The sequence below is a fragment of the Bacillus rossius genome, chromosome 16, assembly GCF_032445375.1.
Source record: "Bacillus rossius redtenbacheri isolate Brsri chromosome 16, Brsri_v3, whole genome shotgun sequence".
Lineage (NCBI taxonomy): Eukaryota > Metazoa > Arthropoda > Insecta > Phasmatodea > Bacillidae > Bacillus > Bacillus rossius.
In genome coordinates this window covers 3640908-3656248 of record NC_086343.1, presented here as the reverse complement: position 1 = coordinate 3656248, position 15341 = coordinate 3640908, and the positions used below count along the sequence as shown (strand labels likewise).

The 15341-nt window shown below is 41.1% G+C and overlaps 1 protein-coding gene across 1 annotated transcript in view; it reads left to right on the top strand.

The window, feature by feature from the left end:
* Nucleotides 1-7442, top strand: part of LOC134540286 (uncharacterized) — a 354516-nt gene extending 347074 nt beyond the window's left edge. Inside the window, exon 22 of the mRNA XM_063382944.1 lies at nucleotides 7251-7442. Coding sequence (XP_063239014.1) covers nucleotides 7251-7442 — 192 coding nt within the window. The remainder of the gene's footprint in view (nucleotides 1-7250) is intronic.
* Nucleotides 7443-15341: the final 7899 nt, after the last annotated feature.

Here is a 15341-nt window from a genome sequence, read left to right as displayed (position 1 = left end):
TGCCCTACCCGGTTCTACCCTGTTCTGCCCTGTTCTACCCTGCTCTGCCCTGCCCTACCCTGTTATATTCTGCTCTACCCTGCTCTACCCTGCTCTACCCTGCTCTACACTGTTCTACCCTGTTCTACCCTGCTCTACCCTTCTCTACCAGCTCTGCACTGCTCTACCCTGCTCTGCCCTGCTCTACCCTGCTCTACCCTGCTCTACCCTGTTCTATCCTGCTATACCCTGCTCTGCCCTGCTCTACCCTGCTTTACCCTGATCTACCCTGATCTACCCTGCTCTACACTCTACACTCTCACCGGACCACGGGTTCACTGGGTGTTCTGAGGGATCCCGGTGTGATGTAGGCGCCAGCAGTGCTGACAAAGTCTCAGGGCTCAGGACACAGCCAACTGTCTGGTCAGCTGAGTGTGGCTACAGGGGCTGAGGCGGTGGCTATGCTGGGTTGGTGGCCATTGCCGAAGCCCTAATACCCTCCCGATCAAACAACAGGCAGCGATCCCTAACAGTTATGTATATAAAAAGCTCTGGAATGTTCTAAAAGAGAACTGGAAGATACTCCCACACTACCCTTCAAGGGCGCAGATGTGGGAGGGGAACGTGAGAAATGCCGGCCGCAAGGTCGGAATAATCGGTACACTCCACTCTATGCTCTACACCCAGTACACTCTTTTCTCTTCACTCAACACAGGAGTCATCTCTATCTCTGCACACTATACTCCCTCCTCTACACTCTACTGCCTAGACTATCTGTACACTCTACCATCTGTGATTACTTCTCTGTGCTCTTTTTCTTTTCAATCAACACTCTACTCTCTACTCTACACTCTATGCTCGTGTCTCCACACTATACATTCAAGCACTTCTCTTTACACTCTACACTTTAGCTCTAGAGTGTAACCTCTACATTCTTTATCCATCATCTACTCTCTATATATATACTGTCTACACTCTATACATTCTCTCTAAATTATAAGGTTCACTCCTTATACTCTATTTTCCACTCTATACACTCTAGCCTCTACATTTTACTCTCTGTGTGTACTCTGTGTACACTTTATTATATCTATAGACTTCACTCTCTACACTCTGCCCTCTAGAATCTACATACTATCCTACATAATCTAATTCTACACTATTTACGCACTCTACGATATACTTTCAAGACAATATATTCTATCTCAACATTCTACTCTATATTTTTGAAAGATTTGTGCAATGGGAGTGCATTACTTGATGTAAGCTTTTGGACATACGCCATTGCTAATCACATGTATGTCTGTAGAAGAAAACTAAAAAATACCCAAAAGACAAAAAAACACAAACAAGGAAAAAGATTGCTGTTGTCAACTGGATATGAACACCAAATAATATTCCATAACAGGAATATGGTCAACAAACAAAGAAAAACAAAGAAAAATGGACTAAGAGAAAGAAAAAAACCCCACAAATGATGACAGCACAAAAAATATTGAACCCAAAAAACGGACGGGAGCAGATAGCAGTTCCCGAAACGTCGCTTGTTTCTGTTTTGGAAAAATATTGTGTTTGTTTCGTCTTTTCGTTTTGACGTGTTTTTGTCTCGTTTCAATTGTTGTGCTGAATTTTTTTTTTTTCGTTCTCTTCTGTTTTGGAAAACTATTGTGTTTGTTTCGTCTTTTTGTTTCCTCGTGTTTTTTGTCTCGTTACAACTGTTGTGCTGAATTTTTTGGGTTCAATAATTTTTGTGCTGTCATCATTTATGGTGTTTTTTTCGTTCTCTTAGTCCATTTTTCTTTGTTTTTCTTTGTTTGTTGACCATATATTCCTCTTTTATGGAATATTTTTTGGTGTTTAAATCATGTTGACAACAGCAATTTTTTGCTTAATTTGTGTTGTTTTTTTTTTTTGTCTTTTGGGTATTTTTTAGTTTTCTTCTACAGACATACATGTGATTAGCAATGGCGTATGTCCAAAAGCTTACATCAAGTCACTCTACTCTATAGCTCTAAACTCCACACTCTAGAATGTCTCGTTATTCTCTGGAGCGCGGAAGCCACATGACTAATGCTCGTGGGAGCTCGGACCCTTGAAGTTTGTAGCGCGAGTGGTTTCACTCGTGAAATATCAAATGTGCAGCCTGCCAGTTATCTCCCGACGATAAACAAGCATGACAACATTTTTGTGCATTTGTCTAGATTTGCTCATTGGTAGAGACCTGAAAAATTCGCGGGTTCATTTCGTGTTATGCTAAAATTCAAATAATTATACCTTAGTGCTGCTTCTGCCATTGGTTCACTGTTAATCTGGAGGACTGAGAGCCAATTAGAGACCCTCACTCATAGAAGTGTCGAATCACAGGCCACCCAGTCGAGACGACTCACAAGTCAACAGCCAATGTACAGGTGGCATTTGCCCGAGTGTGCAGAGGATATTGGAGTCTATCCTGGAGGTCGTTGAACCCGCAAATTTTTCCGGTCTCTACTCATTGGCTCGCAGTTGATTTGTCACGCCTGAAGGATTATGCAACAATAATAAACATCATATTTCACTTCGAGTGATGAGCAGCCTGACATTGTGAAATGTGGCAGCAACTATTAATATTAAAATACTTAACAGCCTCCTAATACTTTATTTTTTAGACAAAGGAGGGTTTCTGTTTTCACTTTTACCAGATGTGCTCTAAAATGAGTCAGTAATTTTGAATATGCGTAACCACAATATGTTAAAAAATGCTGTATTTATGATAGATAAAATGTTTGACTTTACTTCCAATCTGTGCTTGAGGTTATCTGTGCTTGAGGTTATGGCATGGACTTACTTCGCTCTTGATGAACTATAAAAGTAGCTTTAAGGGAGACACCGGCGTACATTCCAAGTGTTTCAGTGCTTAACTGAAACTTTTATTATCTTTCAAAGCATATTTTGTGATTACTTTAAGACACTTCTTGTAATTTTTATTAAGTTGTATTAACGTCTCCGGCATTCATGTCTATCTATGGGAGACAAATAAAATACTACGGGGTTTTTTCCTTCAAAAAGTTATTAGTAGGTACTTGGTTTAGCATCTAAGTGAATATTTTTAATTTACAGATAACAATCTTCTTACAACTTTGCTTTGTGCATAAATCATACTATTATATCAATTTTTAATTATAATCGTAAAATGTTGGTAAAATCCGTCCCTTCGTTGTTCTGTAGGACTGAATGTTAACTTATACAAGTTAAAAACTAATGAAAAAGAGTTCTTTAATTTTTTTTTTTCAAAGATGCACATGCGATAAAATTAATGGAGTTTATTTTGTTTTGTTTTGTTAGGCGTGGGAAAAAGTCAAACTTACCTAATTAAAATATCTAGGTTTAATGAGTCTAACTTTCTCGTTGCTGCCTTCTAGCGCGCGCTGACGACTCTCTTCCACGCGACCATGTGTTTGCTCAGACGAGCAGCTGATGGGAGATGTGTTGCGTTAACTTCCGGTAGCTTTGATTCCCGCGCAGGAGTTGCGAGGAGTTCCTCGCGATAGTCGTCTCTGCAACTCCGTCCGGAGTTTAATTATCAGCGGCGATAAGCACCGCTTTCACCCTCGCCGCAGTTGGCGTTCCGCCGTGCGCGCCTTTCAGAGCCGGGAGTTCCTGCGGACGGGGAGTTGTTGCAGGGAAGTTGTTTGAAGAACACAAAACAAAAACAAAAAAATTGGTTGTCTGTAAAGTCGGTTTACGGACGATAGTTTAACGTGACGTCATAAAAAAACATTGATGAAATGATTGCATACTTTTATGAATACAATCGAATCATTTTACTATAATAATAAAATAATAAATACTCGAAATTATACCAGCAATCAGATTTTTAAAATGCAAGAATAATTAATCTTTATTGTAGAAAATTGTTGTAATAAGCAATGAAAACCACATTAACTTTTCACTTCACTTTATAAACAGTCGACGAAACAGTTCACATGTAGATGACTTGTAATTAATTTTAAAAACTGGCGTTTAGCTATAAAGTTTAAATATAATGTTGAACATGTTTTCATATAAATAAACTGTAATCAAATATCTATCATCAATTATATGAATCACCATAATTTTTTAGTCAATTGGAACATAACCTATTATTACTGCACTCGCCGAGAGCGTAACGGAACACAGCGTAACGGAACAATGAGCGTAACGGGACACAGCGTAACGGAACAAAGTGCGTAACGGAACAATGTGCGTAACGGGACACTTTTTCGTGCGTGCAGCCGGCGTTCATCGATTTATTAGACGTTGTCACGTCAAAAAAAAAATCATTTTTCGACTTCGACAAGTTTTATTCTGTTCGTAGAGCTTCGTTCAACAAAGCGTTATCCATACGCTCAGTGTACAATCTCAAATACTTGACTGTTACTTGCCTTAAACTAGTAGTTGGTAGGAGCAGTTTTGTGACTGCGGAACGGAAATAAGTAACCATAGTGCTGCCATCTGTGGCGGATAGCGCGAACCAAGGTTCGCAAAGCCAAAGGAAAACTTCGTGGTATGAACTTTTTCAGTGAATTTTAACGAGATGGGCAGTGTTTTAATATAATTCATTTGCCGAAAATCGTGTCTAGAGCAAGGGTTTGGTACTTATCTAAGTATTTTTCTCGTTTATCGGAGCCGTTTCATTATATGGTTTTAAATTTCTGTCTATACAAATCGAATGATTAAATAGTCGACGTGGCTTCTCCGGCAACGAATTCTAGCGGCGGGTGCGGAAACTACGTCTGATTAGCGTCCAGAAATGCAGTGGAAAACACGATTTGCGTATGTAGTCATAACGCTCGGCATTTATTTTAAAGAATTGTGCGTTATATTCCGTGAACCGAGTTTCCTTTGTTTGCAACACGAGAACACGTGAGTTTTTTCGTCACCGAGGATGGATGGCACACATATCTGGCGACTGCTGGAAGGGTTTCTGACGTGATGACGTCTTATAAATCGATAAAACGCCTTGCTGCACGCACGGAAAAAGCATGACTCATTGTCACGATCCGCCTGAGCCGAGCGTGCAAGAACCGGCCAACCACCGTACGAGAAAATTTTCTATAATATCAAACAGGTTAAGGCTGACTTTTTTAACTAAATGTTCGTGATTATATTCAAACCAATTATTTTAATTACATCTGCAAAAAAACTGTAAATAATATTTGAAAATTAAAAAAGTATGCAATTGTTCATCAATGTTTTCTTATGACTAGAGCCACGGAAATTCCGCGGATTCATTTAGTCGCAAGCTATAATGCAAACCTCCACACTCTCGCACTGTGTTCCTGATTGGACCGCAGTTATCTGGACACGCCCCTCCACACGACCGTGAGCCAACGATGTCCAGCTAGGAGAGAAGTAAGGGAATCAGGTAGTGCCAAATAACAAGGATAAAAATGTTCTCGCTAAGAAATTAACCAATGGAAAAGTAAACATGGGTCGAGCACACCTATAACTTTGAATTCTATCCTGAGGCCAGAGGAATCCGCGAAATTTCCGGGACTCTACTTATGACGTTATCACGTAACATTATCGTCCGTAAACCGATTTTACAGACAACACCCTCCCCCCCCCCCCCTTTTTTTTTTTTTCTTTCCTGGATGAACCTGCGGGCGAGGTTTTTGCGTCGCGAATCAGACTCAACCCGTGCGTATAGAGGCCACCTCGGGCGCTGCGCAGGCTGCTCACGTGGGCCTTATCGCCCTTTTCCAGCCCGCGGGGCTTTCTCGCTCGTCCGCGCGGCAAATGCGGCTCTCTGGTTGGCTGGCGTCTCCCGTCGCGACGTGCTAGCTGCCCCCCCCCCCCCCTGTCCCCTGCCTGAAGCCCACCGGTCTGCATTTCACGCGTCACGTGGTGCATTCTGGAAGAGGGGAGGAGGGGTTGAAGTGAGTTCCTTGGAACCCGGCTTATCCTTTGTCTCCACCAATGGGAACGTAGGCGAACCATACACTTGGTTCCAGATAAGGCGAGACCACAGCACACACGTTCCTTAGCAAATGCATCCACTCATTTCTAACGGATGGATGACATCCGAATACAGTTTACTGATAGATCCACCTTCTGAAATTAAGTCGTTATAGTTAGTGTCCACGTAGCCATTTCTAGTCGTGATATTCACAACATTAATAACAACCACCAGATTAAGAAAGTAATGTTGCGTGTATGTTATGCATGTTAACAGCCCATTAATTTAAAGATGTTAAACATGCTTAAAATTAGCATTAAATACCCAAATCAATTTAGTTCGCCTTTCGGTAAATTTTTATTAACGTTGTTATTTCCTTCCATTTTGAGTTATTATTTGCACGTATAACGTTTTAAACAAAACATATATGCAAAATAACTGAAGTAACATTACGTGTAAACAAAATAAAACGGGATTCCGGAGCTAACGGACGTATAGGGACGAGTGTCGCATCCCAGGACGCGTGTAGGTGATGCAAAGGGACCTGAAAATTTCGGGGGTTTCGATGACCTCCAGGATAGTGCACACAGTCCTCTGTACACTCGGGCAAATAACGGCCAGTTCGTTTGGCTGCTGACTTGTGAGTCGTCTCAACTGGTGATTGCCCGAGTTTCGTCACTTCTTTGGTTGAGGGTTTCTCATTGGCCCAGAGTCGCCCAGACGAACAGTGAGCCAATAGCAAGAGCAGCTTAAAGGTATACGTGTATGCAGGGCCGGTGCAAGGTAAATTGGCGCCCTAGGCGAAAAACCTTAATGCTCACCCCCCCCCCCCCCGGACGCCCACCCGAAAAAAAATTTTCCTTGTCTCAAAATACATCCCGTAAGCCTAAGAATTTGTCAACAATCAAATGTAAGCAGGCTTGTGGTTTTTTTTTTTAATTTTTTTACTTATTACAAATGATAAACAGGTCACCGTGGACTTTAAATAATCGCTTATATCAATATAAACATTCCAAACTGTTACAAAAATCAATTTTCATCTAGTTTCAATAATCGTTAAACATATATGAGGTGTTGTGTGTCGTGTTGCGCCGCCCCCAGCTACTTGGCGCCCTGGGCGGTTGCCTGGTTCGCCTGTGTGGACGCGCCGGCCCTGAGCTGTATGAATTTCAGACCATATCGCGAGATGAATCCGCGAATCTTGCAGGTCTCTATAGCTGATGCGTCGTGAGAGTTGGGAAGCAACTGCGAAGAAGGCCGTGTCTGGCGGTGGTTCCCCTGGCTGAGGGACGCGCAGGACTGCTGTGTGAATGGCCTGTGAGTGTTGTGTGAGTGGCCTGTGTGTGAGTTACAGGAGGAGTTCCTGCAGCTGTGCGCGCAGCTGGAAGCGCTGCAGGACAAGGCCGCGAGGAGCGGGTGTCCGGCGCTGCTGGCGCGCCTGAGCGCCGTGCGGGAGGCTCTGGGGTCTCCGCCCCCGGGGGCCTCTCCCCAGGCCTCGCCCCCGCGCGCCGCCGACCCGGGCTCCACGGAGGAGGCGACCGTGTGACCCCTCGGTGTGCTAGCCCCGGGACCCTGTCAGCGCGCCAGGGGTCTACCGTCTGAAGCCAGTGCGCCCACGTGAACCCGCCTGGCCGAGCCCGCCTGGACGTGGCCTCTGCAAGCATCTTCGTCTGCAAACAGCCAGAGACGACAAACAACTAGATTATATGAAAACACTCATGTTTGGTATTTTTCTCTGTCCCTAAAATACGTGTAGCAAAAACAAACGAAATTTATAACAAACGTGTACTGGCGAGTGTTAAAGTTGCCTGAGGTTCAGTTTCATACGCCATGTTGGGCTCTTTAAAAATTTTATTTTTTTATTAATTTTATTTAAAGGATGTTCCTGTTAAATTTTGACTCTATAGGTTTGTAGGTTTGTTTTATAATTCAATCGCCAGAATGTTACTGATTGTTATCTGATATCTGAGATAATTCGAGAACTAAGTTCAAGTTCTGTAATCGCTTACGTGATGATTAACAGCTTGGCCATAAGGCTGAAGCCTGAATTACAGTAGCCTGTACGTAATTCCGTCAACCGCCCCGATCTTCACAACACCCCACTCGTCCTTCATAATATTTTTATTTTCCATTACAATCCTGATTACTTTTGAGTAAACGTAAATTTTGGAGGGAAAATTCTCTTGTGTAATTATATTAGTTATACAATCATGTGAACTAAGCACTTATAACTCATTAAAATCAATTTGTTTTCACAATAGTATTTATTTTCACATTACCAGAGTTAACATGGTTAACACTCTGTGATTAGATCATTTTTGTTTCAAAACGCAGTTTTTTTATGTGTTCATTCGTAAGTTAAGAAGTAATTTTCTAAGCAGCTTCCTAGGCTTGGAACTACTGATCGAGCCACCTGGGCTTGCAACTACTGCTCGTGCCACCTGGGCTTGCAACTACTGCTCGTGCCACCTGGGCTTGCAACTACTGCTCGTGCCACCTGGGCTTGCAACTACTGCTTGTGCCACCTGGGCTTGCAACTACTGCTCGTGCCACCTGGGCTTGCAACTACAGCTCGTGCCACCTGGGCTTGCAACTACAGCTTGTGCCACCTGGGCTTGCAACTACTGCTCGTGCCACCTGGGCTTGCAACTACTGCTCGTGCCACCTGGGCTTGGAACTACTGCTCGTGCCACCTGGGCTTGCAACTACTGCTCGTGCCACCTGGGCTTGCAACTACTGCTCGTGCCACCTGGGCTTGCAACTACTGCTCGTGCCACCTGGGCTTGCAACTACTGCTCGTGCCACCTGGGCTTGCAACTACTGCTCGTGCCACCTGGGCTTGCAACTACTGCTCGTGCCACCTGGGCTTGCAACTACTGCTCGTGCCACCTGGGCTTGCAACTACTGCTCGTGCCACCTGGGCTTGCAACTACTGCTCGTGCCACCTGGGCTTGGAACTACTGCTCGTGCCACCTGGGCTTGGAACTACTGCTCGTGCCACCTGGGCTTGGAACTACTGCTCGTGCCACCTGGGCTTGCAACTACTGCTCGTGCCACCTGGGCTTGCAACTACTGCTCGTGCCACCTGGGCTTGCAACTACTGCTCGTGCCACCTGGGCTTGAAGGCCCAGGAACGCTCGCTCGGACATGGCCAACTCGCCGAACGAGACAAAGATACATCGCCCACTGCAACAGACAGCTCTGTGTTGTGTTGCTTCAAGCAAGTGATATCTGTGTTCGTGCGTTGTCAGCTCTTTGTGTCATTGTTTTACGTTGGTAATTTCCTCACAGTACAAGCCAAAAAATTGGCTCCTGCAAAAAGACTGTTCAAAATGACTCCTGTTCTTCCCAGCCATGCTGATTTTTGTATTCAGCATTTTTTTTTTAACATCTTCATATTTATTTTTTGACATTTCAAATAAACAGAATAGAAACTTATGTTATTTGAATTAGGGGTGCAGAGACCATAAATCAGTTGCAACAGTGGCTTGGAAATGAGCTACCATTGCGAAGTTGACGAACTCCTCTGACAAATGATTATGAATCTCATATGTGTATTAAATACATTTGAACTTACAGCTCAGCTTTTATCTGTCGTGTGAAATTGTTGTTTGCAAATTGAACTTTTTTTAATGCGTTTCAGATGGAAAGACCTTTTATTAACCTGTTACATTATTGTGAAACTATTTGCAGGATAATGTTTGTGTTCAGGTTGTAAAAAGACCATCACTTTCAAAATATTTCGAATTGAAAACAAATATTTTAGTATTTGTGGTTCGTTATTGAGAAAAATTGAGACAAACGAATGGACAGTAACAACGTAAATGTATATAAGAGAAAAAAAATATTTCAATTGTTATCAAATATTGTTAATAGTTTCTCCTAAAAAGTTTAATTTTTCTTCCATTACTAATTAATATCTACGTCTTCATCCATGTTATTTCCTGTACTTTTATGTAATATACAGTTCTGAGAGAAAATAGTTTTGAAGTGTAATTTGAAAACTGTGGACAAACTAATTTTTTTAAGGGAGAAAAAATTGTCTAATTTAGATCTTGTCCTTAAGAGAAAATAAATCTGAGTATATGTGTGAAATTCTGTATATAAAATATTTCAAATCGGTGTGCACTTCTGTTTGATATCCCGCGGATAACAATAAACTGGTGAGCACTGGATTTGTTTCAAATAAAGAGACCAAGCAAATAAATTTTAACTATTTAATAACAAAGTAAGAAAGATGATTCAAATATCATGTTAGAGGTTAGCTGGTACTGAGCCCCGCCTGGTTAACTCTGAAATGATATTGAAAAACATGTTAATAAATATGTATGCTTTGTTTTATTTCAAGTACCGACGGTATTGATTGTACTGTAATGTCAGTTTGATGAGTAAATGCAAGAGAAAAAAACTTGTGGACATTGTGTGAGACTCTTTGAATGATTTTTGGATGCCTTGAAAGAAACATCGATCAAATTTCCTATTTATAAGGAACACAGCATAGTACTGCGTGAATTGTGTCTCGTGTAAAATACAGCTCTTTATTAATTTGTTAATGTTTGGTAAGAACTGGTTAAAAAATTTCAGCTACATGTACATTATGTTTACAATACAAATAATTACTGTACATTTTTTCATAATATATGTTGGCAAATTGTTCTTATTTATTGTACGTGACCATGTGGTAGCCTATTTGTTCATTTTAAATAATCATGTCAATTTGTATATGATCTTTTGAACCCAGGGTCCATAATAACTTTATTGTTACGCTGGAAATATAATTATTTTCTAAACGTAAGGATGTGTTTCCGAGTGCAATCGATTTATTTATTGCCTGAAACTAGAATAACTTCGAAAACTGTTGTGAGATAGAGAGAGAGAGAGAGAGAGAGAGAGAGAGAGAGAAAGAATAATGTTCTTGTTCTAAATATTAGTAGGCCATGAAAACTGTACACGTATCATAGCGAAGCGCAGCTGGGCATTTTTCTGGATGTTTCGCGCATGAGTAGGGAGCACACCCTGAGTGTAAATAGTGCCAGTAGTAGTCGAGAGTAGTGAAGTAGTAGAGTCGTACGTAGAGAGTAGCGGGACTGGCCGAAACCAGCGATCATAGATTTTTTTTGTTAATAAGTAGCGCCTACGCCTGAGACATTTCAATGCAATTAACGTAGATTCGCGTCTCTGACAGCTGAGACCGAATCTCAGTGCCACCCCCCCCCCCCTCCATCAAGGCTGCCGCTAGGTCCTCGTTTATGCCTAACCCTAACGTGTAACGTGTCTTGAAGCGCAACAATGTCATTTGTCGGGGCAAGCCACGTTCGTTGAGACCCAGAGCTGTGTGCTGTGAAAACTAAGCGTTCCAAAAACACTTGGCAGTTTTCATTTAGCATTCCTAGGAATCAGCGTACTAATCTGCCACGGGATTGTGCATCTGCGACAACAGCCTAGTTTTGTTTTGTTTTTGACGTGACAACGTCTAATAAATCGATGAACGCCGGCTGCACGCACGAAAAAGTGTCCCGTTACGCACATTTTTCCGTTACGCTGTGTCCCGTTACGCTCATTGTACGCTTGCGCCGCATCTATCTCTCTTGCACTCGATTTTTTTATAAAGTGAAGTGAAAAGTTAATGTGGTTTTCATTGCTTATTACAACAACAATTTCGGCAATAAAAGTTAATTATTCTTGCATTTTAAAAATATGATTGCTAGTATAATTTCAAGTAGGTATTTATTCTTTTATTATTAAAATAAAAATGATTGAATTTTATTCATAAAGTATACAATCATTTCATCAATGTTTTGTTATGACGTTGTCACGTTAAACTATCGTCCGTAAACCGACTTTACAGACAACAATTTTTTTTTAAAAAATTCTTTTATTCAATGAGAAAATCCATTACATAGGGGCCGGGGCCAATAATACTTCAATAATAAGAATACACGACAAACCATTTCCAATAAATACAAGCTGCAACGCCAGACGATACAGTCTCTTGCAAACTGTGAAATGAGTGAATACAAAAGGATGAAAAGAGCATACACGACAAAATCACACGATAAAACATACATAATTGCACGGAAACAGCTGGTTCTTTTCATTCAATAGTAATGCGCCCAGTGGACCGCTCTGGGGCAGACGACCCATGCAACAGCAGTATTGTTGGACGCATGAGCTAGCATGGCCTCCTCCCGGACAATCAACAACAACAACAACTACTACAACAAGTTTTCAAACATGAGTTAAGAATTTTCAGGAGACGGCATGCTGTGACGTAGGTAAAGTCATTAATTAACATCTACATTGCTATATTGTGTACGCCCAAAACATTGTGGAAATTGTGCTTGATAACGTCTGATGATCGTTAGTAAGAATGAATTAGAATATCCTTAGTTAAAAACAGTAACTTTCATTGAAAAAAAGTCATTTAATCAGTTTCCACAATGCAAAAACTACACTTCGGGCAATGTTTTGGGCGTATAACCTATAAGGTGCAACGATGAACTAAAGGAAAAAACGGCTTCGCGCAATTAGCATGTAATCGTGCAGACATGGACACCCCCTGGCAACACAGGGGGATTTCAGGCTGAGCCGCTAGGATCGCTGCAGTCGGGGTGTTTCCAGCGTTCGCCGTGTTGAAAGGCCTGAGTTTCCTATACTGTCCCACCGCAACATTAACAGTTGAACAATTCACATCCCGCTGCATGTTTCAAGTAAATGTGCAGCCCTACGTAAAGATTCAAATCGTGTTAGAAAAACATACCACTTTAATGATTTAACGTTTTGGTTGTTAAAAATCACGTATCTACGTTGAAAGAAAACCCCGGTAGAAGTCTTATAACCAAGAATTATGCGAAAAAGTTTTAAATATTTTTTTTCTGTAAATGCTATCTATGTATAGCTGTATAAAGAAAATTCAGATTTTTTTTGTGATATATAATCTGCTTTAAGAAATTACTTTTACAACAGAATTCTCAAAACTATTTAGCACCTAGCACTAAATTTGTCATTAAACTTGTCCATTTAAACACTAAAATTGTGAAGCATGTTAGCTTTTCAAGAATGAAGATCAATAACAATTTATTGCTGATTAAATGGTTCTTGAAACCTCTTATGAGTAAAATCAAATATGACAGCACATATACCTACATTCGATAATATAAATTTAATATTTCTCGTGGAAAGTTAATATTTTTTATGTCACTCATATGCATAGAACAACCATGCAACTAGAAATTAAAATGTCCCTTTTGCCGAATTTGCCCAATACATTTAATTCCTTTCCTGTAGTATATAATAAACATGAATCCAGGATAATGTATTAAAGTTTGTACATATATAACATTATGTACTGGAAAGAAAATTAGGGTATTTCCATTTAAGAAGCATATTTTTTTTGTAAACCTGTTTCATTTTATTAACTGAGTAAAAAAAAAATCTCAAACGCACATAAATACAGAGAAGCATTTTGAAATGTTTGAAAAATTTATAAATGCTAATACAAACGCTGTAGAACTTAAAAATAAATGCTATTAAGTACATTTACAAGTGCTATGTTCCATCATCTCTAACCATAGTTGGGAAATTTGCCTATGAGAAACTAACTGTATAAATATATGTAGTAAGTTGTATAAAATTGGATCAAAACTCGTGTGGGTTTATATAGGTAGGCTAAAGAGCGAAAAATACATGAAATGTGGACGGTGTTTTTTCAAAAATCGCGCCAAAAAAAAACCACGGACGGCATTTATTCAGCTATTTCACTTTCATTCTACCAGGGAGTTAGAAACAAGAAGGAGATGTTATATAGTTCAAAAGTATTCAACAGATGGCAGCACCTGCCAAAAATGCAGCGCCAAACCAGCATTTAGTCAGCCATTTTATCCTCATTCTACCAGGGCATCAGAAACAAGCAGGAGGTGTTATGTAGTTCAAAGGTTTTCAACAGATGGCAGCACCTGCCAAAAATGCCGCGCCAATCCAGCATTTAGTCAGCCATTTTATCCTCATTCTACCAGGGCATCAGAAACAAGCAGGAGGTGTTATGTAGTTCAAAGGTTTTCAACAGATGGCAGCACCTGCCAAAAATGCCGCGCCAAACCAGCATTTAGCCAGCCATTTTATCCTCATTCTACCAGGGCATCAGAAACAAGCAGGAGGTGTTATGTAGTTCAAAGGTTTTCAACAGATGGCAGCACCTGCCAAAAATGCCGCGCCAATCCAGCATTTAGTCAGCCATTTTATCCTCATTCTACCTGGGCGTCAGAAACAAGCAGGAGGTGTTATGTAGTTCAAAGGTTTTCAACAGATGGCAGCACCTGCCAAAAACAGCGCCAAAACCACGGACGGCATTTAGTCAGCCATTTCATTCTCATTCTACCAGGGAGTCAGAAATAAGGAGGTGGTGTTATTAATTAAACATTGCTAAATGGCCAGTACTAGCAGTCAAAAACACGCATCCGACCAGGAGGTTATAAATGTAGAAGAGGTAGGTAGTATATTAGCTTCACAATACTCGTTTGTGAAATAAAATCCTTGCTTGAAAATTGGCTTTTATTGCGTTAAAACTCAGACACTGACCGATCGCCATGAAAGTTGGCACATCACAGTGTTTTCTAATGGATAATGTTTTTAAAGCTATCCTTTTTGTTGTAACTTGCCGCTAGATGGCGCTACAGCGCAGCAACTTCTATACTGTTCAACCGGTTACCATGAAAATTGGTATTATTGTGGTTTTTACTGTCACTTAATCCTCAGTAACAACAAATATTTGATTTTGATTGAGACTGTGGTAAAATTACATGCAAACCATCCATTTTAGATAAGTACATAGAAGTAAATAAAAAAAAACTGGCAGGTCAACATCTTTGTCAGGTTCTGCTAGTTTACTGTAAAATAAAAGACAGTACCTACCGAACACACACACACAGATGCCAGCCATAAATCAATCGGGCAGTAAATTACCTGAACAGGTTTTCAGCCCTGAAATATTCTGGAGTGTGTGTTTAAACAGGAACAGGACATGATCGACCTGCTTCCTGGACTCAACGCTGAGGTCCTGGGTGCGATGTACAAGGGCACAGACTGACGCCCCACACGCGTGCTGCCAGACGAGATGCGACTCCTCTGTGGTCCTGGCCTCAAGCGTGTGCAGAATATTATTTGAATGAGGAGGGAGGAAATAGAAATAGAACCACTTTTCCCCACTGTTTGTTGGTAGAAATATTTTTTTTGGGACTTTTTGGGGAAGTGGAGATATATCTCCTACCTTGCCCTACACACCTGATCCTGGCCACTGCATGCACTCTCTGCCGCGACCTCCTGAATGGCCAGTGTTGTTGCGACGCTTGGCGGACCACTCAACTGGCCTCGACTGATGACGTAGGAGCCAATCCCAGGTCTTAGCGTGGGTGAACTACTGGGTAGGGATGATGAACATGATGCTCAA